Raw genomic sequence first — 24,074 nt, 5'->3', positions numbered from 1 at the left:
AACGTGGAGCTCTGGCGGTGTTTATATCTGCACACTCTCCTCGCCTGTATCCCGGCAACCTATTCCACAACAACAGCACACACGGAGCGGCGAGCTAGTGGCCAAACTGAGGGATATAAGAGGGAAAGACAGGCAGAGTAAACTGAGATGATCTCTGGAAACCGAAAGTCACCATCACCCCTGTTAGTCATGGCAGACGTCCTAATACAGACACGGAGCATAAATTACACTATTTGTGCACTTTAGTGTCGCAGAGTTGTACAATATATCCCAGAGCTGTAACATCATTAAACAAAACGAAGAAACACAGCAGATAAATGGCAGTGACGATCCTGGAGCATTAAAACTTGAAAAGGATTTTGGGTAATGAGGTTCTATTTTAACCATGACGGTTAATAAACCACCCACTTTCTTTTTGAGACGATTAAAATCCAATATAAAGGCAACAATGTTGTTTTGTTGTGTTTGTGTTTGCTCCCATTGTTCAAGAGCTGAACTCAAAGACACAAAAGGCCCAGTTCTCTAAAGTATTGTTCACAAATGTTCCTAAATGTGTGTCAGCGAGCTGAGATAACCCAGTCAGCTCACAGCTGTGACATTTCCAGGTGATGGTATTGGCAACGATCTCAGGTGGGTTTTATTGACGCCATCCTGAGGCCCATTGTTGCTCATTCATCCACCCCCATCACCTGACGCTAATGCCCGGCCCCATGTTGCCAGGATCTGCACACAATTCCTGGAAAACCTCCCAGTCCTTACAGGGACATGTCAGCCCCTGAGCATCATTGCTCTGGATCGAGGTGCACGAGGGTGTGCTCCAGTTCCCCCGGTTCAGGTTCAGACATTGAGAGATGAACAGCGTCACCATCGTGATCTAGACCCCACTCCTTATTCTACCGGAGGTCATGTGATAAACTGTCCCTGCAGTGGAAATATTGTCCTGCTGCAATAATTACACATCCGGCATTTACGTCGGCCAGGATTCCGAAAGCAAGTGGACCCACGCTTTTTACGAACTTGTGCTGGAAATAACAACAGTGCTGCTGCGGAAGTGAATCATGTGACTAAACAGGACACTCAGCTGAGATGAGTTCCTGTAAAACTGGCTGGAGGCTGAAAACCAATCAGCCAGATGATTCAGAGCGTCAACGTGACACTGAGCTCCAGCCCAAAACTTTCAAACCTGGAATTCTAGTTTCACAGGAGGGAAATCAGCCATTTATAACAGACATTTTAGCTTCCAAGAAGCATGACGAGTAACAAACATCCGTTTGGTTACCAACTGCACAGTAGCAGCAGCAGAGCAGCAATTATTAGTCGACTGATTTCCGTTTTCATTTTGAATGATGTCCGTCCGGGACTACAGATTCAGCTCTTCCGACCTGGTTTTGGCATCTCTGATGCTGCAGCCTCATCTGGTGGCGTTAAACTGAAAAATATTTATTATCGCCTTAACCGCTTCATCCCATTCGGGTCACACAATGGGCGAAGGCAGGTCCACCCCTGGATGAGTTGCTAGGTGATCACAGGACCCTATATGAGCGTTTGGTACCTTGCTCAAGGGTAGTAGCAGTGCTCCGAAGGTGTTCTGGCACCTGCCCTACTACCACAACACCTTCCATGTTTTGTTTGCACTGGGGCTGGAACCAACAACCCTCTGCTTCTCAGCCCAGTCCCAACAGACTGAGCTAGCACCACCCAACTATATTCTTATATGTAATGAAAGATTTCTCTCAACGTTAATGTCTAAAGATTACAATGCTAAAATCAGCTGGACACACGTATCACCTGTAAAGCCGCGCGTAATCCAGCCGCTCGACACAAAACAAAGATCCCCAGGAATTTGCATACAGTGTTTTAATAAACCGGTTCATATACAAAAGCGCAACCTGCATAATTTATACATACAAGCAGATATGATGGTAACAAGAGCCAAAGTGGAATAAATAATATTGGCGATTTAAGATGAGTCAGGTTTCAAAGGTATTGGAACAGGAAGTCAGGAGAGTCCGTTGGGATTCAAAAGAAAATATTTTCAAATCTGCCGACACGCAGGAGGCGACGGCAACAACGCGTCAGCCCAGGTCGTGTCGCCCGGGGCAACTAGTCTGTAAATATTTGTGATCCAGATTTGTAACGTGGAAAAACAATCAATAGCTCCAAGTCTGACCTCTGTGGATTGCAAACATTCAGATGAAATCTGTAACATTCCCATGTTTTGTCCTGAAAAAAAAAAAACGATTACTGCCACTGGAAGATAAACATCTGGATCATAACCTTAGCCAAGATCCAGCAGTTTAAAGTCAACACTGCAGCGGCGTCTCGCTCCTGTTTGTTTGTTGGCAGATGGCCGGCCGGCTGTAAATATTCAGGCCACCGACCGCTGCACCACATCTGCGTCAGTCCAATCTATTTGGCTGGAGGCTCTCAGCATCGTCACAGGTCAGCTGCCACTAAAGTGCACGTCACTGTGTGAACGTGGGGAATATACGGGTATAATGGTTCTGATATATGTGCAGGCCCGCCACTAGAATCACCAGCTAAACATTCACACTGCATTGGAAAACAAGGACTGCACAGTACGAAAGAACGCGTGCACGAGAAAATAATAGTGTGCAACTAACGGACGCGGTTGTCCTGTTGTAACATTGGCCTCACGGTGGTACCGGTCTGGCCCGGTGGCACCAAAACTGGCCAGTAGTAAAGGACCAGATGAGAAAAGCATAGTGCCTGCCGTCATCCTCTTTGGAATTTATATCGTTTCAAACCGGCCGAGACTTCCGGCTGGAGAAGGAGCGTCGTCGTGGAACAGAAATCAGCCCTTCGGAGAAACGTGTGTGTGAGACAGGCGACACCTGCAGGTTTGTCCAGTCAACAGAGGTTCACAACACACCTCACTTCTTATAGAACTGGGTTTTTTTCCTCCTACTGCATAAAACTGTACAAACTCTACATAAATAGATCTTTAAAAAATGACTTCATACATACTGATGTACAGATATGGCATAATCTTGATATGGCCTGTTTGTGTTTGTGTGTAACGCTACAGTACTCAGAAGTGTAGGCGCGCGCACGTGTGTGTGTGTGTGTGTGTGCACTCTTTCAGTACAACAGCAAAGGGGATTTTGTCATCTCAGGGTTGCCCATCCTGGCTCTGCGATTCGATCACGTGAGGGTTGAACTGTGCGATAATGATGGTGATGTCATCGCGGTACATGCGGGCCAGCTCCTCGGGCAGCGACAGCATTTTAGACAGCCTCTCGTGGTCGATGGTGCCAAACTCGTTGTTTCCCACCGCGTGGCGCATCAGGTGCGTCGCTGAATTCTGGTCCTCAAAAGATGTCGAAGCACGAGCCTTCCTCTCTTCCAGCAGACCCTGCATCTGCCCCAGCGTCACCCTGTAGCCTCCTACTTTTAGTGGCTGACGTTGGTGGACGCCCGTTAAAAACTCCCCTACGATCCGAACCACTTCCTGTCTGTGGAGGGTCTCCCAAAGGCCATCAGAGCCAATCACCTGCAGGGGAGGAAGGAAAAATGGAAAAACTGAAATTCTGGTTGTATGGGCGTCTTAGTCGATGAGCCACTCTCACCAGGAAACGATCCTGAGGCCGCAGCTTATGGTACGTGATCTCAGGCTCAGCGGTGAGGTACGGGGGCGTGTGGTAGTTTGGAGGGATGAATTTCGTGTGCTCGTTCTCGTGGAGCTGATCGGGTCCAGACTCCAACACGCGCTTCTGCAGCTCGATGCCCCACTTGAACTTCACGTCCCCGAAAGCGCGAAACGGCATGAGGAGTCCGAGTAGTCGCTCCTGATGAAGATGGCGCCAGCACGTTTTAAACAGAGCCCTAAAACGCTAATCGGACCATCGGGTGACGTACCTGTCGTATGACGGTCTTCCTCTCCGTCGCCGGGTGTTCGTCACGAATTCGGGCGACTTCGTCCTCATTTTGAGCGTTGTGGTCGTTGGACAGGGTGTGAGCGGTGAAGGAGCCGTCCTCCTCCTGCACCCCCAACACTGCCCGAGCATCTCCTGCATTGGCTATGAACCTTCAGGGGCAGAAGACAGAGTCTCATCTTCAAAGCTTCGATCATTTAACGCTGCGACGCCGCGCGTGTGTTCTTTTATGTGCCTCACATGTCAGATCCATCAACGTGAGCCACACAAGCTGTTGCCCCAGAGAAGGCCACTCTCAGGACCCAGTAGTGCAGGAAAGCATTCGGGTCTCCGACCTGCACGGGAAGAAGCAGTCAGCCTCCAGACGACACGCTTGGCTTAAATTACATCACTGTCTGTTGAGCTCATACGAGTCCAAATGAGGAAGCCTTTAAGCGTTTCAGACATGGGTTCATGCTCACCTGAGCCTCCAGGGAGAGATCATTGTCCAGCCTCTTGAAAGCATTCAGTAAAGCCTCACGGGTGTCTGGAACCTCTCCTGGACTAAAAACAGAACGCAACATGTGTCGACGGAGCGAGATGATAAAGACAGCTCCCTCTAGGATCTCATGTTGATGTACGCATGTCGTTAATAATAACTGACTTCTAGAAAAGCATCAGTTGCGACACATGCGATGAAGCGTTTCTCCAGTCCCACCTGGTGAGATCTATCAGCTCCTGCCAGTAGGTTCTGAGGCTGTTGAAATAGAGGTTCTGAGCCTCCCTGTTGAAGTAATCGTTGGGATGTTTGTGCCACTGCAGGATGGGACTGAGGGCCCGTCCAGCCTCCACCGCCGCCTCGAGCTCACACAGCGTGTTGTGCGGCAACAGAGACACCGCGATGTAATAGAACAGCCTCTCACTGAGCGCCTGGAAGAGCCAAAAGGGAGGAAAACATGATGATTCCTGGCTAAAGGAAACAATATTATACATTGATCCTTTGATGTAGACGCACAGGAAGTTCTAAAGTGGTTTCTCTCTTTCAACAGACTAAAATCGAATACTAAAAATACTTTCATCAACAAGTCTTACAATAGCCTGGGGAGGTGCTATAGGCATTAAAAAACAAGACATCATGATTCTCCTATCCCCAAAATATGGTCAAAGAAATAATTAATAAAAAACTACATATCTATATGATTAACCATTACAAGATAATACAGTAGTTAATGAAATTATTTAAATGTTCTAAAGGGATTTCTGTTGTACAGTACATGTATTTACTCATAAGGCTTTAAGCACCATGCATCAGCACAAGCAGTCATCTTTACCTGTGCACAGGCACAGCCAGCATGGCCGTCAAACACCCCCAGCAGCATTCCCCGTGTCTGCAGACATGTTGCAGCACTCCGACGATCTTCTATGGGAGCGTTTGCTGGCAGCTGATTACTCTCAAAACCCATAACAGATGACAGATTCTTTCCATCAAACTCAGGCACCTACAACCACAATATACACTGGTGTTTAGCTGAGAACACAATAAAAAGGGCATTAAGAGCACACCTGAGGCGGAGCTGGAGCAAAAACTAACGAAATTACAGCAAAATGGGCACGTGCGATGGAAGCGCCACATGAGCTCTCGCTAGCACAGCCTTCCTAGAAAATCTGTTTTGTCCCTCATTCACGCGACACCTTCCACAGAAAATACAGGAAAGTAGCTAGAAGAAGCTGCATGTGAGACCTCTACATGGCACTGCTCGATGTGTTAGGAGAAGAAGGGAGAGACCGGTGCCTCCTTGGATTGTTGTAGTCTGAGAAGCATTATTATCATATAAAGGAATGAAGCCACAAACCTTGAAGCTGTACTCATTGGCCTTCAGAATTGAGTTGACCTGAGGGGGTGTAAGGATGTAACTGTGGAGCACCGGGGTTGTGTTGTAGCGTCTGGAGTGGCAGTTCAGCCGCAAAGAGGGCCATCTGGAGGCAGGTTGGTGAGGAATGGCTCCTGGCTGGGACTGGTGTTGTTTGCATGGTAACAGACTGGAGGCCAAGACCTTGGTACGGGGCAAGCCCCTGAGCAGCTGAGATGTCATAAGTGTGGCTGAAGGTGGGCTGCAGGGACACACAAGCACTAAACTTTACCAACAATGCACACAGATATAGTGTAAAAGCACGTGCACGCGTGCAGAACGGTCTGAAGGGAACATTTAAACAAAGGCAATTGAGTTTTGTCTTTATGCCCCACTGTGGTGCGAGAGAGAGATTCATGGATGATGCTGAAAAGCCAGTGTGTGCTGACAATAGCACTGTTGTCATCCGACAACAACAGTACAGTTCCCTTCCGGGGTTTCGCCAATATTAATTTGAAACCCTCCCGCTCGCCATGCACACATCAGCAATTCACAAAAACATCAGCAAAACTTCTGTCAAACGGTCACACAATGTCTCACCACTGTTTCAAAAGAGAGCAAAACGTTTAGTACGTGCAGGGCTGTTGAGCACCATTAGGCCATTTGATGTAGCCCACGCTATTTGCTGTTGCATGAATACAGAGCTTGCAGACATTTGTATGGGATCAATGCAGCGATTTCTGCCCCAAGGATCAATTTTAGTACGTATAACCAGTCAGCAATATCAAAATATGCATGAACGTCTGCATGGATCGAGTCATGTTCACTCCTCCAACCGTAGTAAAACTCGACCCTGCTTAAAAATAAGCCCTGACATTTAAAGCTTGACCGATTCTCCGAGTGGTCATGACCCGGTGAACTGGATCCTCCTCTTGATCCACCCTCACTGGTGAGATTATGTAAACACAGTCCTGCTTCCCCTCAGTCTGCAGCGAGCACGAGCATGTCGCTCAAGGTTAGGCTGGAATTCTCTTCTCTGTAATGCAGAAAGCCGCAGACGCTCCGACTAATCCCAAAGGCCCGTTCCATGTTTGGGGTCCATCACAAAGTTGCCATATTTGTTGACATCACTAGCATCCATCCTTTTAGCTAGCAGCAAATACCGGAAAGCCTTACATGAAACCCTATTGAGTCTCAGTTTTAGAGTCCAGGCCACCGAACGGTGGTAAATGATCTTACCTACGGATTATATAAACGTTAGAGTTCCAAATGGCGCCTCCTTTGATGCAGACGGGGCTGCGAATCATGCTAATAGTAAAAGCTATTAGTGTTACAAGTTACACCCACTTTCGTCACTCCCGCATTGTATCTTCTCGAATTACAAATGTCGCAGAGGCTGAAAACCTTTCACACGTCAAAAATGGGAATGCGAGTGAAAGCAGAGCATAACAGCGGCTGACCTTAATAGATAAAGCTGGAGAAGTTGTGGAAGTTCATGTCGACACAGTCTGGTCTCTCATTCTGGGAGCCGCAGCAAGGTCAACGCTGATTGGCTGATCTCTGACAGCCGGGAACACGTCTTTAGGCGCGGGGCGCTGGTGGGCGGGGCGAATGGGCTGTGACCAGATAAAGTGACCCCGCCCACCAGCGCCTCGCGCCTGAGACGCGCTGGTGGGCGGGGCGAATCGTCTCTCGCCTCCTAAAGCGACCGCGGTTCAATGCGAATAATTTACCGATCCCGATGATTAGAATGTTGTTTTGGCTAAATAGCGCTGATCAAAAGTAAACACTGTTGTGTCCATTTAATACATTTGTTTTTCTGCATCTAAGTTTGATATCTGTGTTAAGATTGAAGAAAATTCACCATCACTCATTCATTCATCAGCATGTGTGCAAATATTTCAGTTTCTTCCTAAAAAGTTACATTTCTTTTGAATGTATTGCGCTAAGGTTTATCTTCAATTAAGTCTTAGTCCTGCAAATGCCACCAGAATATAACACGTCTTTTATATCATGTTAAAAAATATCAAATCACATTTGCCAAATCACAAAATATTTTATTCAGTAAAAAAATACAAACTATTTACACAAATAACCGTTTTTACATTTTATACATCTAAAAAAAGGGAAAAATATACACCAACACATCTATCAGTTTTTTGAGAAAAACAGAACACTGATAATATCAGTTACCACAAGTCATGTTGAAGCATTTGCACATATTTTATACAACTCATTACATTAACTCTATTCTCTTTAATAGTTTTTTTTTGTTGTAGGGTTCAGATAAAACAAAGAAAAAAACACCTAATGACAGGTTGTATTCAACAAATAGTTTCTATTATGGATGTTTCATACACTTATCACATCAGTTGAGTGTAAAAACAGCCAAATAATCCAAATGCTGTAAGCGAATGTGGTGGGAAAAAAGGTGAAGAATAAAGGATAACCCTTGTCATTCGCAAAACAGGCCAAGAAGTGCAGTTTCTTTCACAATAAGAAATATATTAAAAAATAAATAAAAGTATCAAGATTTCTTTCCCACTCCAGCCAATGTGAACTGGACTAAATTTATCTGAAACAATGAAATGACACCAATGACAGGGTTTCAAGAAGATTCCCTGTAGTTAGTCTGAGATAAAAGTTGTAGAAAGAGGTAAAACAAAAAAATGCTCCACAGCACAAAACTATCAGGAGAAAGAGCAAATCTAGCTTTATATCAGAAATCTATTATCCACCAGCGTCTTGTTGATAAGGTTCCTCCTCCCTAAAGAGCGTCGGATCATTGAAAATATCTGTAAAAAGGGAGAGATTGATGTTACCACATAGTAAAAGTAAAGTAAGGGTCAAATATACTGCACAATGTCTACTGACTGTTTGCTCAACGTATGTAAGGACAGCTGCCAGCACGAAACTCTGAGCGCCAAGGTCAACGACACAGAAAAACAGTGTGTCAAAAATCAGCAGCGTGGCCTCGTTTCCATAAAACAACACATCTTTGAAGGAGAAATCCTCATCTGTAATGAGAAACCCAAAGGGACATGCACAGACTGTAAACAATATAATAGAACATACACAAACTATTTCATTATTACCTCCGTCAAGGAGCATGTGTGACAGTCAGCATTTATCTGTCTGATTGTGAACAAATAACTCAAAAAGTTATGAATGGATTCAATGAAATATTCACAGAAAGAAAGAGCCAAGGAAAACATTTTGCTGATGTTCTGGATTCCAGAGGGAGTTTAACATTTGGTCTGGCAAAAAATCATAGGCCACCATCAAATCCAAGGGGCTTTGATAATAAAACAATCTATATTAATTAACCTTGTATTATTACAGCCTATATACAGCATATTTTACTACATGTCTAAACCACAATATGTGGCAAAATGACCTGCCTGGTGATGGTCTGCATCCTTGGATGCTTTTCTAGTTACCATTGTAAAAGATGCTTTTTTCACCAGGTTCCACTCCTAAAAGGGTCTCAAATAGCTGCTTGTCTTTGACGATATAGTCCATTTCGCTGTAGGCCTGAGAGAGAAAAACATCAGGTTTAGTCACAGATCATCATACACATATATAGTCAGATGATTCTGTTCTGCGTGAGTTTACGTGATCGATGAATGATCCCAGGAAGTGGTTCATGGTGTTGTAAACGCTGGTGTTCTGCTCAAACTGGTTAGCTGAGCTTGAATCTCTTGACCGCAATGGCCCAGTTCTCTGGAGAGGACAACCAAATAAATGACAACGGACGCCACGTCTCTCTAAGACTAATATCTTCAAACTCAACACACAGTACAAACCCTGTTGCTCAAATCCTGTATTCTTTCATACTGTGTCCGAAGGTACCTGGTAAAAGACACCTGAAATGTCTGCACTTCGGTGTTGGGAAGGAGGCCTCGTTGACCACACATAGACTCCTTCACACAGGAAAAATCATTAGAACCATAATCCTCCTGTCAGCATGATGCCATGAAGCTGTGCTACAACCACGAAGGAGTAGCCGCTGCTGGAATACACACGGCCTCTCTTTTCAGATTGTTGCTCATTTCCTCCATGTTTGTATCCGCGTGTCCGTGTACCGAATGCCCGTGGATATAATAGCCGAAGCAAGGGTGGGAGAACAGCAGCACTGAAATCTTAATAAAAAAGGCAACGATCACATATCTGAGACATGCAGACACGATGTTATGAATATAAAAAACCTTTCTGCTTACGTTACTGATGGAGCAAAGGTCGACAAACTGATGGATGTTATTTTTCACAAAGCGCTCGTAAAGAGTGAAGTAAATCACCTGTAACCACACAATAAAGCATTCTTTAGAAAATAATATCTTCTGCTTCACACTCATTAATCTTCTCTTTTCCAATTTTGATTTGAATTAAAAAAAAAAAACACTGAATGAGGTCTTAGAACAGTGCGAGTGGTGTCGGTGTACCTGCAAAAGTCCAAGACAGAGCCACAAAATGGATGCCAGACCGTAGCGCAGGGTCATGCTGTACGGAGGCGTGAACGCCTGTGGAGAGCGCTCTGCTGTCGACACCGGTTCACTCAAAGCATAGTTGGAGAACCCCAACACCTCAACATCAGAGGGTCACACGTCAGCAATGAGGGAAAGAGGCGCAACTCAAAGGCACAACAGTGTTTCTGCGACAGGTACCTCCAGAAAAAAGAGCACAGCTATAATCTGAAATGTTGGGCTGATCTGACGGAGTGTCTGGATCTTGTTCCACTCGTTGGCCACAAAATATGTCCTCCAGATGCTGACTGGGGGAGAGTCTGATTTTGGCTCACCAGTACCTGTAAAAGTAGCAAAAAAAAAAGGTCAAAGGAATTACGATTCTTGGCAAGTTCTCAAAATGATGAATTTATAGTGCAAGAAAAAAGCAAACATTTTAGTAGAACATCAACTCAGTAATAGTGGACAGAACCCGGGAGGACACTGCCCACTCAGCAGGTTCTTGCTCAGGTTCTGGCCCGTTCGTTCATTTTCGCGTGATTAGAGCTGGCCATGTAACAGGAGGGTTGCCAAAGGCACCCGATACCCATTGCTATTCTATTTTGAAAGCTCCCCTCATGTTTCTACCTGGCGCAGGCTTCTCCTTCCAGAGGCCTCCGCTGCAGCGCGGCCTTTCCCAGTCAATGAAGAAAAGGTCGACTGTAACCTGGAGACGCAACTCCTGGAGAAACTGGACGGCCTAGAAATACAACCACGAAGCAGCGTTACTTAGAGCACATCACAGCGCCTCTCACTCATCTCGTGTCGGTGTCCAGTGGCTGCCCAACCTTGCCAGCAAAGGCCAAACCGATGAAGATTTTGTAGCGCTCCTCCTGAGCAGGGAGGGGCAACACCACAGTGACAGTCTGCTGAGCCTACAGACGCGTCGACAAATCAGTGATTAAAAGCAGAAAGTAGTTGTCGGAATCAGGTGTATTTGGGAAAAAAAAGAGTCATAGAAAGACAAGAAGGGGGTGACTTGCCTTTACTGTCTAAAGGGTGCATAGAAAGATGGGAACCATGAAGATTGGTCTTAGTAAGAAATGAATTTGAAATGAAAATGTTTGGGGGGAAAAGAATTAAAAAGAAGAAATTCTATTAAGAATTAATTCAGATAACCTTGTAAAATATGAGCCAGTAAACTGCAGTTCCCACAGTGACGAAGAAGAAAACATTGGAGAGATCCCCGATGGCAAACAGGAGGAACTTCATTAGAGTCTAAAGTAGGAGACAAAATCACATAATACAACATTTAAACAAACATGTGGGCTTCTCAGATTGTGACAAGTTAAATGTACGTACCTCCCCATCAATGATTTGAGAGCCAAACCTTCTCTTCCATTTGATGGTCCTCAAAAGAGTGTTGAGCAAGAATAAACTACCCAACACACCCAGGACAATCTGTCCAGAGTAGAGACAAACATCAGACAGGCTGCATGACATCATAGAGCAGATCTTTTTCTTAAATTTCATTTTCTCTCATATTTGGTATTTAATTGATAAAACATTATATCCATAGATCTACTCACGTCCATTATGATGTGGAACTCGTTCAGATTCATCTCATACTGCACAGCAAATGTTGCCTTGAGAAGAGACATTAATTTAACAAAAAACAAGTTTGTTTCAAGATAACTGTTTAGTCTAAGGCAACTACAGGACCAAGATTATACAATTCTCAGCAATTCTAAGTTAGCTTTAGCAAAAAAAAACTAAAACTGTATAAAGTAATATATAGAAACTTTAATAATGTAGTGGTGACAGACAGAGATGAGTGTGTGCGTCTGTGTGCGTTTGCCTGACTCACAGACACAGTTTGTGTGGACACGTCTGTGATGGGAATGTCGCTGTAGGTTATGCTCATTAAGGGGGGGAATACTGTTCCTTCCTTAGAATCAGGAACCAGCTCGAACCTGAAAAACAGTCAAAAACAAAACAATTGCATTTGAACTGACAAAAGAAATCGATTGTAATTTTATGCAGCACTATTTCTCATGCTCACCTTATCTTGATACTGGTGGCCACGCGGATGACTTTGGGGACTGAGCTGGTGCTCTTCTCTCGTCCACTCAGCATGTCGACCAAAAACAGGCGTCTAGACAGGTACCAACTTTTCATGCTTTCTATGAAAAGAGGAAAAATGCAATCTAAAAACACAGCACCGACCCCCACGCTGACCCTCATAAAACTAAATCCCACCTTGATTGACGAACTGCCCGTTGTACTGTAGGTTGTTAACTAGCGTAGGAAGGGGAAACAGTTTCCTTTCCTCTTCTCCGCCGAGATCCATGAACACATCATAGAAGAGTGGCTCAGAATATGTGCTCATCAGCTCTGCCACAGATAGATCACACTGCACACAAACTACGATATTAAAAAAACAATACGACCGTCTCCGTGCGACAGCTATGAGGAAACACTCACACTTTGTTGGTAAGCAGTTCCAAAGCTGAACGCTGCAGCCTGCCTGGTGGCTGTTTCACCACAGAGCTTAAAGAGAGGAAGAGATACAGAAGATGTAGAATGGCTTTGATGCACAATTAACCACAGTAGTGAACCTGAGAGTGTAAGACTGTTGACACCAGTTCAGGAATCCTTATGGGAAACCATCTCAGGTAAATGTGAGATGTGGATAAAATCACAAGCCTCCCATACTCCAACTAGAAGCATGACTCTTTTAAAGATTTGTATGTTCAGTTTCTGGTTCAGGGGTTTTATGTTTTGACTATTGAGTGTATTTATTCCATATTTATCCTTGCTAGTTTAGATTTTATGTTTTAGATTCTATGTTTTTCCTGTAATTCCATTTGTACTATCAGTCACTGTGACTTACCTGGAGGTTGTTTAGTCCCAATTGTTCCCATCTTAGGAAGTCTCCTCTGACATTATAGACAGCAGCGAGCAGGTTAAAGTCAGTGTTCTACCAAACAAACAGGATTTTCAAACAGGACCAAATTATCATTAAAAATGTTCTGTCCATTTTCCAGTGTACTTATAGTTTGATGCTTTTATTCCTGGTAGGACAGGTGATGTCTGTTTTTGTTCATTGTGAGAGCTCAAAGATCTTCACTAACCTTGTTTTTCCCTCTGAAACTAAAACGAATAGGAACGGGTTCGGTTTGAAGCACTCGAATGGCCAGTCCAGGCTCTTCCCCATAGTAAAGCCACGGCAGATTGCTTCTCCTGGGGATCAAATCGCCAAAAAGTTTACTGTTACTGAGTCACAATAAAGTGTATTACATTCTTTCTCATATAAGTGCAAAGAAAGCAGAGTAGCTACATGCATGGAGTAAAAGATTTTGATTACCAGTAGGAAATATCTTGAGTGGAACTCAAAGCAGCTTTGGCTCTGAATATGGTGTTGAAGAGGCCACAGGCGTCAACGGACATGCTACTGAAAGAGTGCATGTTCATCACACACATGTTCCCAAGGGCTTGACACGCCGTCAGGTTGGAGAACAGCTGTAATCACATAAATAATTTGTGCAGCTGTCACACTTTACCTAAGTTATTTATGTATAATATAGTAGTATATCAAATGCAGATTTTATTGTAGCTAGCTGAGCTGCGATGGAGGTAAAATGGGAATTACAAGACACGCCGCTGCTGAGGAATACAGATTTTTGACGAACCAAGCAGACTGGATGCTGAACTTCTGCAAGAGACACACAACAGGGGGGAAAATCACAATGGGAAAAATACCAATTTAAAGATATAAAATTAAAAGCGTGAAAGAGGAGACTTACCAACTGGTTATAGCTGACGCTCGGATTAACATTAGTAGACAGACTGTTTGGAGGAAAACACAATCCTCCTGCCTGAAAAGGAAAACACACACCCACTGATGCTAAAGGATAAATAAGTGTTACCATATATGTATAATCTGCTGTTGCGTGGTTTATATTAATAGTGTTGGTTTGCAGAACTCACTGCAATATTCGGAGGGTTACACGCGCAGGAGTCTGTCCTGTAGGTGGGATGACATCTCACACATCTGAAAAAAAAAGGTGTAAATACTGAAGATTTTTACAATAACTATAGAGAAATATTAAAGAGCTTGACAGCATTAAAAACCCGAATTCCTCAAAGGACTCTTAAACCTTTCCAAAGGATGAAAAGTAAATGACAGAAGATGTAAATGTGAGACATGGGGTGGGATATGGTATGCTCCAAATAACATATCCTGTGAAATCTAAATGGCATAACTACTCGTAACATACAAACGGTACATACCTATCTCCATTGCTGTTTGGCACAGAAAATGTTGGAGAATTTTCATTACACAGCTCACACCTTGCCTCATCCAAAAGGTTTCCATTGACATTGCGCTCCACTAGAAACAAAACTCTTTAATCACTCATACATAGTTACAATTATTACAAATGTGTTTGTCATTTTTTTTTAAAAAGCATCCGTAAATTAGCCGTATCTTTGGTGACTCACCCAGGATGCTGCCAGTTGGACACTGGCACCTTCCGTCATCACCGATACTGCCTGGACAACGAATACACCCGGACCCTTCTTGAGTTACTGCCTATAAACATGTCAACTTGGTGAAGAAAAAATTGCTGCTGCAAATAGCATTTGGAACTATTTATTGAATGTGAAGGGTTGTTATGCAAACTATAATGCACATTAGCATATAAGTGAACTTCTGATAAGGAACTTAACATAAATTGCACGTACAGGCTTGTCAAGAGGGCACTGTTGACAAGAAATGGACACTTTTTCAGTGATGAGAGTCTGGTAACCACGTGTGCAAATGCAGCTCAGTCCTGCAAAAGGGTTAAAGAAGGTGCATTTAAAGGAAAATTACTAACGAGAACACTGTTGGGCTCTGGCACATCGAATTAGCTCATTAATAGATCTGTATATGCAATTACTTCATGTTTATTATCATGGTAATGCATTTGAAGAGTGTGTATTTAAAAAAATCATTATAAGTACAACTTGATGTACTGATTAAAGGCTTCTCACTGATCAAATGGAGATAAGATTACTTCACCATAGGCAACAATAAGCAGCTAACACTGCTTTCATATAGTAAAAATCCACGTCTTATTTAAAAACATCGTTCGTTAATCGTCTGTCTAAATCTGGCTTAGAGATTTAAACCAATTCTTGTTGATATTCAGTCAGTGGTTCCCTAGAAGGTACGAAAACTTTGAGAAATGCTAACGGCTATTAGCTATGGAGACGCTGTACGCAGGGTTCAAACCTGTTGTGCTCCGTTGTTGGTTTGGACCGCATTTCACACACGAGAGACTCGAGATGTCAAAGAATTCATCACTACCACAATCTAAAGGAGCTTTATGGGGGAGAATAAACTGTTGGCCACTAAGAAAATCAATGCAAAGTAAAAGAAACAGTGTAGATTCTCTCCATCTGGTAATGAATCCTAGCGTCTCCGTCGCCATGGTAAACAAGGGGACTTCCTTTTTACCCACAATTCCATCTTTCCGACGCGATGACGTCACAATTCCGCACGTACCTGCGCCCGTCTCTCAGTAACTGTATTAAGGGAACAAATGGTTTCTACTAAATGATTTAGTTAAACAATAACACTGCACTGGGCATACAATAACAAATACAATGACTATGACACCCAAAATGGTTTCACCTGTTTGAAACTAATGAAAAGTGGTGTAAAACCATTTTGATATTGCATGAAAGAGAAGAAACACAGTCCAGTTGACAGAAAAAACTACCTTGGATACAATGACCTGGATGATTGAGAATCTACACAGACATGTTGTTGCTGTTGTTTTTCCACTCGATTTTACTGCATCTATTCATATAATTCCAAGCATAAAACTGGGAAATTGGTTAAATAAAAACCATAGAAAATTAAAGTATATTACGCAATAATAAAGTAAAATGAAACAGTTTGAGAAAGACACTAACATTTGGTAAATGCTGAAAAGATGGAATCAGTAGAAGCTGTTAGGGTAGGTTAGGCTTAGAGCTAGATTATAAATGGTTGTTGACAGGATTTCTTAACCTTAGCTTAGCAAAAATAGGCCTCTTGTTCAGAAGGTACCTGTCTGCATGTGCAAAAAGTGACACAGAGTACCAGAAGTTGTATTTTAAAATGCCTCCCAGAATTTATTGCAAATAAGAAAAGGATCAAATACACATCAGCCAATGGATCAAAATTAATGAACAAGGCAAATATAGTGGTAAATTAAAAACCAAAAATCAGTCAACATAACTCTAATGCTCTAACATAACGCTCCCCCCCCCCCTGCCAAATGCTCACAGTTTTAATAGAACGCAAATTTATGACCATGTCCACCCTTTGCATATCTTATGTTTTTGGAACAATCTCTGTCTGTTCCTGGCATCTGCCAAGGACGTGAGGCCCCAAATAACATTACTCTCAAAGAGGACAAGCTGACCTGTTCAGGAATTTGGCCTAAAAACCAACCAGGCCAGGCTCCAGCAGGTCTAGTAGACAACTTGCCTTTACACAGTGCACACATGTTCAAAACTCAACATGAGCTGTCAGCGCTTGGATGGCTATAACTCATGTATGTAAGCAACCTTAGCAGCTATAAGTTAATCTCCGTAACCTGTAACGCTGAAGCTGAATAGAATATATAAAACCCAGCCGGATCCATCCGCACTTTCCCTCAGAAGCACCTTTGATTCTCTGACCGGAATCATAGTCCATAACCTACATCTCATCCAGCAATCCCACTCTCAAATAGCCTTCATGAATAATACACTGCAACTGCTATGTGAATACATTTCATGGGTGTAAACTAATCAATTGGACAAAAACTCACGTTTCATATATTAAGAAACCATTGTAGATGATTTTCTGTCTTTTTTTTTTTAACCAAAATTCTCTCTATCACAACCACATTTTTAACGGAGCTTTTAGTTTATAGTCCCGTATAAGTCTCGCGCCAAAACCTCTCGGATCCGTCACGTGATACCACCGGTAAACCACGAGACGTCACCCATGACGTCACCGACTGAACAGATAAAGGCCCAAAATGCGCGCGGCACAAAAACCGCTTCCTGGTTAAATCGGCGCAGACTTCTGAGCGCGGGCGCCGCGCAGTTTTAGCGCTGAAATCTTTTGTTCAAAGATGGTTTAACACGACGAGGGGAAAAAACAACGGCTTAAGTTATCTACGCTATACCGCTGCGCTTTGTAAGTATTTCTTAACCTGTGATGAGTTATATGTTAAAACGAGTTTCACCCTTCCCTTCAGCAGCCGTGGTCCTGTGCTGCGTGGAATTTATCCAGACAATAAACGGTAATGTATGTAATTTTTAAAGATAAATGTTTTCCCTTTTAGGAATCTACCCAAACTGGTTAATAATGCCTACAATCCTGTGCTTACGCGGTCTGGATGTGAAGGCAGGCACCAAAGATATTCGAACATTCTTTAAATGCAGTCGCATACCTGATGGAGGAGTCTACATAACTGGTGGAAGCCTCAGGGAAGCTTTCATTGCCTTCACCACTGAAAAAGATGCCCAACTTGCTCTGCGCCGTTCTGGCAAAACCCTCAAAGGGTCTAAAGTGACTTTGCACAGAAGCAGCTTGGAAGAGCTGGAGAAAAAACTGAAGAAGTTATTGTTGAAGAAAGATAAACCCTCCTCCACAGTGGTCTCTGTCACCAGGCCTCAGAAACCTCCACTCTCAGCTATGCAGCCACCAAAATCTACTGATGCAAAACCTTCTACTGCTTCACCACGGGATCCAAGAATTGAGCGCCCATGTTCTTCTAGTCCAATTACTTCTGATCCACAACCATCACCCGCGATTGATTCCGGGACTGCTTTTCTCCTCGGGGTTTGTACTGTTCTTGGACTTCAGTCTTCACACCAAGAAGTGAACAAGGCTTTGGTGCAATCTGTGGATAAAATCTGCAGCACAACTGCCTCAATTGAAACGAAACCAGAACAAAGTCTGTGCCCTAAGTCGGGCTATGTGAGACTTTTTGGTATGCCACAATCTGCTTCAAAGGAACTAATCTGCCGTTTCTTCAAAGGGCTGCAGGTACAGGAAGTCATTGTGAATGTGAAACTGGGCCTCAGCACTGGCTGCCTAGTAAAATTTGCAAGTGAAAATGAAGCATGTAAGGCTCTCCTCTACAGCCAACAGTTACTGGACTCCAACCCCATTGAGGTGCGCAACGCATCTGAGATGATGTGGACGGGTGCTCTGCAAATGTGTGGAGATGAATGGATAGTTGGGGAGGGCTACGAACCCAAGAAAAGCCCTTTTAAAGAGATGAACTGCAAGCCAAAGACTGCTGTATTACAGAAGAGGCGGCACCTCAACCAGCTGAACCATGATCCACCCAAGAAGCAAAGACCTGGTGGCGACGCACCGCCTAAATGGGAGTACGTGGTTGTGGTAGAAAATCTCCCTAAAACCATTACAAAGACTGAGATTAAAGAGTTACTTGGATGTCCAAATGTTCCACATAAAAATGTGCTGCATCTGCTGGACGGGGACGGCAACAGGACAGAGACTGCTTTCGTTCTGTTTACCTGCCTTGAAGATTATGACTATGCAATGAATCTGACAGGCTGCCATGTGGGGAATAACGTCATCCAGGTCTCATCAACCACCGAGTTGATGATGAAGGACATGATGGCCAAAGCTTTTTCCTGGAAAGCTGAGCACAGCAGGAAAAAGACCCTTGTAAACGGTGAATCCCTGTCTGTTGGGAATAGATGGAGAGTCCGACCCAATGGCTCTGACCTGCCTATTTGAGTAACATGCCTGCAGGTGTGAAGGGGAGTTAAATAAACAGCCTCTTGTGCAAATAAAGGCTGAAGAGCAACGCAAAACTGACAGGAGCCGCAAAATTACCAGTTTAAATCGGAGGGTCTTGCGGCACTCGCTCATAGACTTGACAGTACAGATTTTCCTGGATCTCAGTTGCTTCTTGTGCACATTAACATGACACAGGTGGACAAATGTTTCACAACTGTTTAAACAAAAAACCTTCCCAAGTCTTAACCCTTGGTTTTTCTGTTCTCTCGATCTTGCGAAATGGATCGTTACTTCCATTCCTTTTAAGAAAAATACATGTTTGAATAAACTCAACCGTCACAGTTCTCATTTATTCCAGTTAATACTGAATAGTAGGTTACATTCTTAACCTCACTATAACCCTTTCTGCTGGAGAAATGTGAGCATAGGAAGAAATCCTGGGGACTCCAGCCTCACCATCTACTGGAAGGGTCTTCATCACGTCTTGGAGATGTAAATTTCCTATACATCCTGCAGTTTAGGAAATTAAGCAATTTTCTACAGGACATGAGTCAGTTCCCAAAAAACGAGCAAGATAAAAGATGCATGTCATCGCTTTTAATAGCAGTTGATCCTATAGAGAAAACAAAGATCATAAACTGAGTGACCTGTGAAACCTAAAGAAAACTAAAAATCATAAAAGGGGCAATAAAAAATGTAATGGACAAAATCCCCTCAGAACTAGGGTGTAGAGAGCAGTGATGACGTTTTGATTTGTCGACTCATTCATAATATTTGGACGGACCTGCAGACAAAAATGCACAAGGATCAGTGAAACGTCCATATTTTGGAACTTTTGAGAAATGCGACATTTGTTCCTACCGGAAAAACTACTCGAGTATCGGCTGTTATTGCCTGGCATGGAAGAAGGGAAGTCCGTGGAACTGAGTCTAGGACCCTGGGGATACAAAATAGACAGCTTAGGAAGGGACGGTGCAGAGTAAAACTGCTTAGTTCCAAATGTATGTTTTAATTTTATGTTAAAGAAAACAGGAAAACCAAACTGTCCATACCTTGGACAGTCCTCTGAGTCTGTACTCCATCAGCACGTCTGTTAACTTCTGTGTCACCTTCAACACCAGTTGAGCATCATCTTCATTTTCTATCTGGAAAGTGTCCTAAAATAATAAGAAAATATATATATTAAAGAACTAAAGCGTCTCTCTAAATGGAATGGATTTTATTTTGAGTTAATGGAAGTACCAAGTAATAAAGAAGAGTATTGGGAAGACTGCTACTCTCCGGACCGTGTTCACGCAGGCCTTGTCTCTCTGATGTGTTGTCCATTGGCTGATTAATTGGGTGACTCTGGTAATCTGGATACATTCTGCTTAAGTTCTCTTCCTGAAGGCCACCCATTCCAAAACCATCACTACTACCACTGGGTCCAAAATGGTCTACAGACGGGCCGTCTGGGAACGGCCTTTGGTCCATTCCAGAGCCCAGGAAATCGAGCCTGCTTGAATAGCCTCCACAGCCGGGTTCCTCAGAGTCGTCCAATGAAAAGTCAGAAATAGGGCCGCCCTGAGGAGGAAACTCCCCAGGAGTCATGTCTGAAAACCTGGGATCTGTGAGAAAGATCCCATTTTCAGTGTGGCCACATGAACTTAGTGAATTAATGACGTGCTGGAGCCTTGTGCAGTTATGAAAAAAAACAGACTCACTAAAGGGTCCCCTCGCCTGTGGTGGTAGATGTTTCATTTTAGGAATGGCTGAACCTGTGACAGACGAAGCAACATCAAGACACATTCAAGTCTCTGGTAGCCAACTAAGAGTAGGTCCTCTATCGGTTTCACTTACGGAGATCTTTAAATGCAAGTACTTCAGATGGTTCCTTGAAAATGACCTAAACAAAATGGGAGATAATGAAGATTGAGAATTTTGGAAACTGACGGATTTATAAAATGATTGTATTCTGAAATGTTCTGTCCAAAGTTCTGACTGGCTGCAGACAGAAAAGAAGCCTGTCTGTAAAACCACGTCATGCAAATAGACAGTGAACTTAATGGACCAATAATTCAGAAAGTACAACTGAGAGCAACAGATGTGCACAGCCTGAGGAAATGGCGTTCTGGACCAAAACGTCTAACAGCTGGAGTTTGAAACTCAAAAAGGTTGTGATCTCCAATGATGGCTGAACATCTTAGATCTGAGGCAAAAGATGTGTCTAATGCGTATGCTCTAATAAAAACGTATGACTATTATAATGCATCTAAACGGCTAAATAAAGTGTCACATTGGTAAAATGGTAAAAGCAGATGTGATGGAAGCTTTTGGAAGCAGCAGCGCTGGTCAGGCCAAGGCTTCTGGTAGTCTGCTTGTATAGCTACTGTTCTTGTCCTTGCCACAACAAATCCCCCCCAATGCAGGATTTAAATGTTTGAGTCGTGCCAAAGACTGTTCTGCCAACACCAAAACCCACCTTGAGTATCCCTCTCCCCTCTGTTCTCTCCACCTCAGTACCCACATCTTTAATCCCCTTTCTAATGGCAGCATCTTTGGTGGCCTCTTCCTCTTCATATGCCACTTTGTCTGGGTAGGCCTTTTTCTATTTAACACGGAATGACACATACAAGGAAATAGTTAACATTTAAAACTATTGCCTTTAAGATAGCCACACACAGGCAACAACTGCACTCACCAAGTATCTGAAACAGTGTTTCCAGCCTTTCACGTGTGCGAGCATGTCGTGTTGCAAGCGGGAAACAGTGCAAAGTTTACACTGATAGTGTGGAGGGACAGATTTACTGGGGCTGCGGTACTCCCACACATACTGGAGCCCTGCAGACACGACTATTACTCATTGTAAAGGAAAAAGGGTGATTACCGAGGAAAATAGTCCCACTCACCGACAACACACTCGTTGACTCCTTCCAACAGTGTGCTGAGAGAGGGAATTGTTTGGAAAGACGATCCTTTGGAAAACACTGAAAAATGTAATAATGGTAAGAAAATGTATATATTTTTTATGTTCTACTGGGACAGAATGTAATTCGGACTTTTAAAGTGTGTGTTTTGGTAAATATACACCTTTACACCAGATGTGTATTAAAAAACAAAAAAAGAGAGTCATTCTCAGCTAACCCTCGAGGTCACCAGGACAGCAGCTCCAGAGATGCACTGCATCTCCCTCTGCCAAACTACAGAAGTATATACTTCTGTAGTGCTCTGGTGAAACTGATGATAGCAAACACTAAAGTGATTGCTGCACAGCTGGACATGTGCCAACAAGCAGGTAACCACGGAGGCATCATTGGCAGAGTCCCTACTGGAGCACATGGCTCTGATCAGCAGGCTAGGAGAAAAGGTTGATAGTTCTGAAAACTTTCAGCACATTTGTAAAATCTTAGTTATTTTTAAATGACTCTTTAAAAGGCTATGGCGGCATACTTGGATGTTTTAATTATTTCTGCAGGTGAACGGCAAACTCCAAGTGGATGGATGGCATTATAAAATGCCTCTTCTCTGAGCGAGAGTTTCAATTAGTGGAGTGAACACACCACCACCCGTGACGTGAAGCAAGGAACCAAGAATTCCAGCTTCAACTGTCACCCTGAATGATTGAAGGATGTATCAATGACTTACCGATGTTAGCAGAATGCTGCAACTGCCTTTTCTTTCAATGCAGGGAATGAATCCACAAGGAGAAAGACACATAAAGGCATTAGTGACAGAAAGACACTAATGAGGACAGAACTCAATGTCCGTGTCCACTATATACTAATATGTTAAATATATGTTTCTTTATCCTCCATGAGGTCTGCTTTGAGCAGTAATGAGCATTGATTCCCATTTAATGAGAATACGTGTGAGGAAAAACTCCCTCGTTTGCTCATTTTGGAAGGAATTGTGCATCCAAGTTCATAACATTCAACATGCACGCTGGAGGGGGGAAAACAGAGGTCAGGACCCCTGTCATTTCACAGAATAGAATAAATGCACACAATCTGACTATTTGTCGAATTGGTGCCAAATATTCATTTTCAGCAGCATGTTGATTTTTACCACATGGGTTAGGGTTCACTAGAACCAAGGCTTACAACATGGCTAGGTGGCACAAAGTCCACCAAACCACGATTGCCTGGCATATCACAAGGCAACAGAGCAACCAGTACTCAACATTTTCTTTTTTTTGTCCAAAAAAAACTTAAAAAATAACAATTCCACTCAAATACTTGAGTCAGAATTGTGTTGGAAAATTCATTTGTCTCTGTGGGTTTATAAAAATAAACCCAATGTGACATTATTTCACCTGTCAGAAACTTAAATTGTTACAAAATAATCTTGGTGGGAGTGGAGATGCCACAATATGACCCCTGTTTCCATCTAGACCAAGAAAACTGAGCAATATACGAGATGGAGGGCTGCAAGTGCTGCTATTCAGCACAACAGCTCTCCATCTTGTCTTTTAACAGTATTAACAGTTGGTGCAGAGCAGCCTTTCAGTCATGTGTAGTTGAATATGGTACTAAACAACTTGCAATGTGAACTTACCTTCGCTTTTCTCTTCTGATTCGATCGTACATTTCTGATAGCAGGATTACATTGGTCGAAAAAAGGCTGAGCAGCCATATTTTCAGATTCTCCTTTGAGGGACAAAGAAGAGAAAGGTATAGAAATGCCAAGTGATTGTCATTTATTGAGATTAAGAGACACAATGAGATTGGTGATTAATAAACCCGTGATTTAGCACGACCGGACTTAGCAAATAGGCAATACCCAAGCCCAAACAAGCTTCAGACTAGAATTTTCATAAAACTACGCATGCTGAAAAAATGTCTACAATCATCCTAACTCACAATATCATGCGTTTTATTATTTTTGCCACAGTATTATTACCAACCTTGATGAATAATCTAAACGCAAACTGCGAACGGTTTACAACCTAAAATACGGAAAGCCGACCCAAGAAAGAGGTAGCGGTATTATCGCCAGTCTAAAACAACCCCTCCCAAATATTCTAAATTTACGTGCAGCATTGTGTCCCCTTAAAATTACCAAAAATTGGTGATCAAATATGAATCATACAATACGGATGAACATAGACGCCATAATAAATTCTCAG

The 24,074-nt window shown here is 43.1% G+C and overlaps 4 protein-coding genes across 11 annotated transcripts; 1 reads left to right on the top strand and 3 right to left on the bottom strand.

The window, feature by feature from the left end:
- Nucleotides 1-1,842: 1,842 nt before the first annotated feature.
- On the bottom strand, nucleotides 1,843-7,306 carry pdp1 (pyruvate dehydrogenase phosphatase catalytic subunit 1). Of its 2 annotated transcripts, none has more exons than XM_003966143.3 (9): nucleotides 7,186-7,306; nucleotides 5,729-5,987; nucleotides 5,207-5,374; nucleotides 4,594-4,805; nucleotides 4,358-4,439; nucleotides 4,137-4,231; nucleotides 3,880-4,048; nucleotides 3,591-3,809; nucleotides 1,843-3,514 (listed from the first exon to the last, which is right to left on the bottom strand). In XM_003966143.3, exons 2-9 carry the CDS (start codon nucleotides 5,966-5,968, stop codon nucleotides 3,134-3,136), a joined length of 1,566 nt encoding a protein of 521 aa, XP_003966192.2. In that variant the 5' UTR covers nucleotides 5,969-5,987; nucleotides 7,186-7,306; the 3' UTR covers nucleotides 1,843-3,133. The 2 variants fall into 2 exon arrangements, with proteins under 2 accessions (XP_003966192.2, XP_029695055.1); XM_029839195.1 differs by lacking the exon at nucleotides 7,186-7,306 and adding an exon at nucleotides 6,965-7,179.
- A 462-nt stretch (nucleotides 7,307-7,768) lies between these two features.
- On the bottom strand, nucleotides 7,769-15,684 carry tmem67 (transmembrane protein 67). Of its 7 annotated transcripts, XM_011605659.2 has the most exons (28): nucleotides 15,446-15,683; nucleotides 14,914-15,002; nucleotides 14,671-14,761; nucleotides 14,461-14,560; nucleotides 14,158-14,221; nucleotides 13,974-14,045; nucleotides 13,820-13,882; nucleotides 13,535-13,689; nucleotides 13,302-13,410; nucleotides 13,061-13,147; nucleotides 12,652-12,717; nucleotides 12,427-12,580; nucleotides 12,230-12,350; nucleotides 12,035-12,140; nucleotides 11,757-11,813; nucleotides 11,530-11,628; nucleotides 11,347-11,445; nucleotides 11,016-11,102; nucleotides 10,816-10,927; nucleotides 10,390-10,529; nucleotides 10,168-10,308; nucleotides 9,946-10,023; nucleotides 9,751-9,867; nucleotides 9,532-9,648; nucleotides 9,341-9,448; nucleotides 9,166-9,259; nucleotides 8,600-8,742; nucleotides 7,769-8,520 (listed from the first exon to the last, which is right to left on the bottom strand). In XM_011605659.2, exons 1-28 carry the CDS (start codon nucleotides 15,642-15,644, stop codon nucleotides 8,440-8,442), a joined length of 2,949 nt encoding a protein of 982 aa, XP_011603961.2. In that variant the 5' UTR covers nucleotides 15,645-15,683; the 3' UTR covers nucleotides 7,769-8,439. The 7 variants fall into 7 exon arrangements, 4 of the variants coding, with proteins under 4 accessions (XP_011603961.2, XP_029695257.1, XP_029695255.1 ...); XR_003889104.1 differs by lacking the exon at nucleotides 7,769-8,520 and having other exon boundaries at nucleotides 8,695-8,742; nucleotides 9,578-9,648; nucleotides 15,446-15,684; XR_003889105.1 differs by lacking the exons at nucleotides 7,769-8,520; nucleotides 8,600-8,742 and having other exon boundaries at nucleotides 9,578-9,648; nucleotides 9,719-9,867; nucleotides 15,446-15,684.
- A 1,518-nt stretch (nucleotides 15,685-17,202) lies between these two features.
- Nucleotides 17,203-19,314, top strand: rbm12ba (RNA binding motif protein 12Ba). Its single transcript, XM_011605660.2, has 2 exons — nucleotides 17,203-17,389; nucleotides 17,538-19,314. The coding sequence occupies exon 2, from the start codon at nucleotides 17,561-17,563 to the stop codon at nucleotides 18,965-18,967; it is 1,407 nt and encodes a 468-aa protein (XP_011603962.1). The 5' UTR covers nucleotides 17,203-17,389; nucleotides 17,538-17,560; the 3' UTR covers nucleotides 18,968-19,314.
- A 231-nt stretch (nucleotides 19,315-19,545) lies between these two features.
- On the bottom strand, nucleotides 19,546-23,970 carry LOC105416701 (uncharacterized). Its single transcript, XM_011605662.2, has 12 exons — nucleotides 23,853-23,970; nucleotides 23,504-23,595; nucleotides 22,595-22,625; nucleotides 21,859-21,936; nucleotides 21,651-21,790; nucleotides 21,432-21,557; nucleotides 20,810-20,855; nucleotides 20,674-20,727; nucleotides 20,213-20,577; nucleotides 20,023-20,127; nucleotides 19,832-19,907; nucleotides 19,546-19,754 (listed from the first exon to the last, which is right to left on the bottom strand). The coding sequence occupies exons 2-12, from the start codon at nucleotides 23,579-23,581 to the stop codon at nucleotides 19,732-19,734; spliced, it is 1,122 nt and encodes a 373-aa protein (XP_011603964.1). The 5' UTR covers nucleotides 23,582-23,595; nucleotides 23,853-23,970; the 3' UTR covers nucleotides 19,546-19,731.
- Nucleotides 23,971-24,074: the final 104 nt, after the last annotated feature.

Source organism: Takifugu rubripes, chromosome 7 (genome assembly GCF_901000725.2).
Source record: "Takifugu rubripes chromosome 7, fTakRub1.2, whole genome shotgun sequence".
Classification (NCBI taxonomy): Eukaryota; Metazoa; Chordata; class Actinopteri; order Tetraodontiformes; family Tetraodontidae; genus Takifugu; species Takifugu rubripes.
Note: the sequence above shows the minus strand (reverse complement) of the source record. Positions and strands in the feature narration are given on the sequence as shown.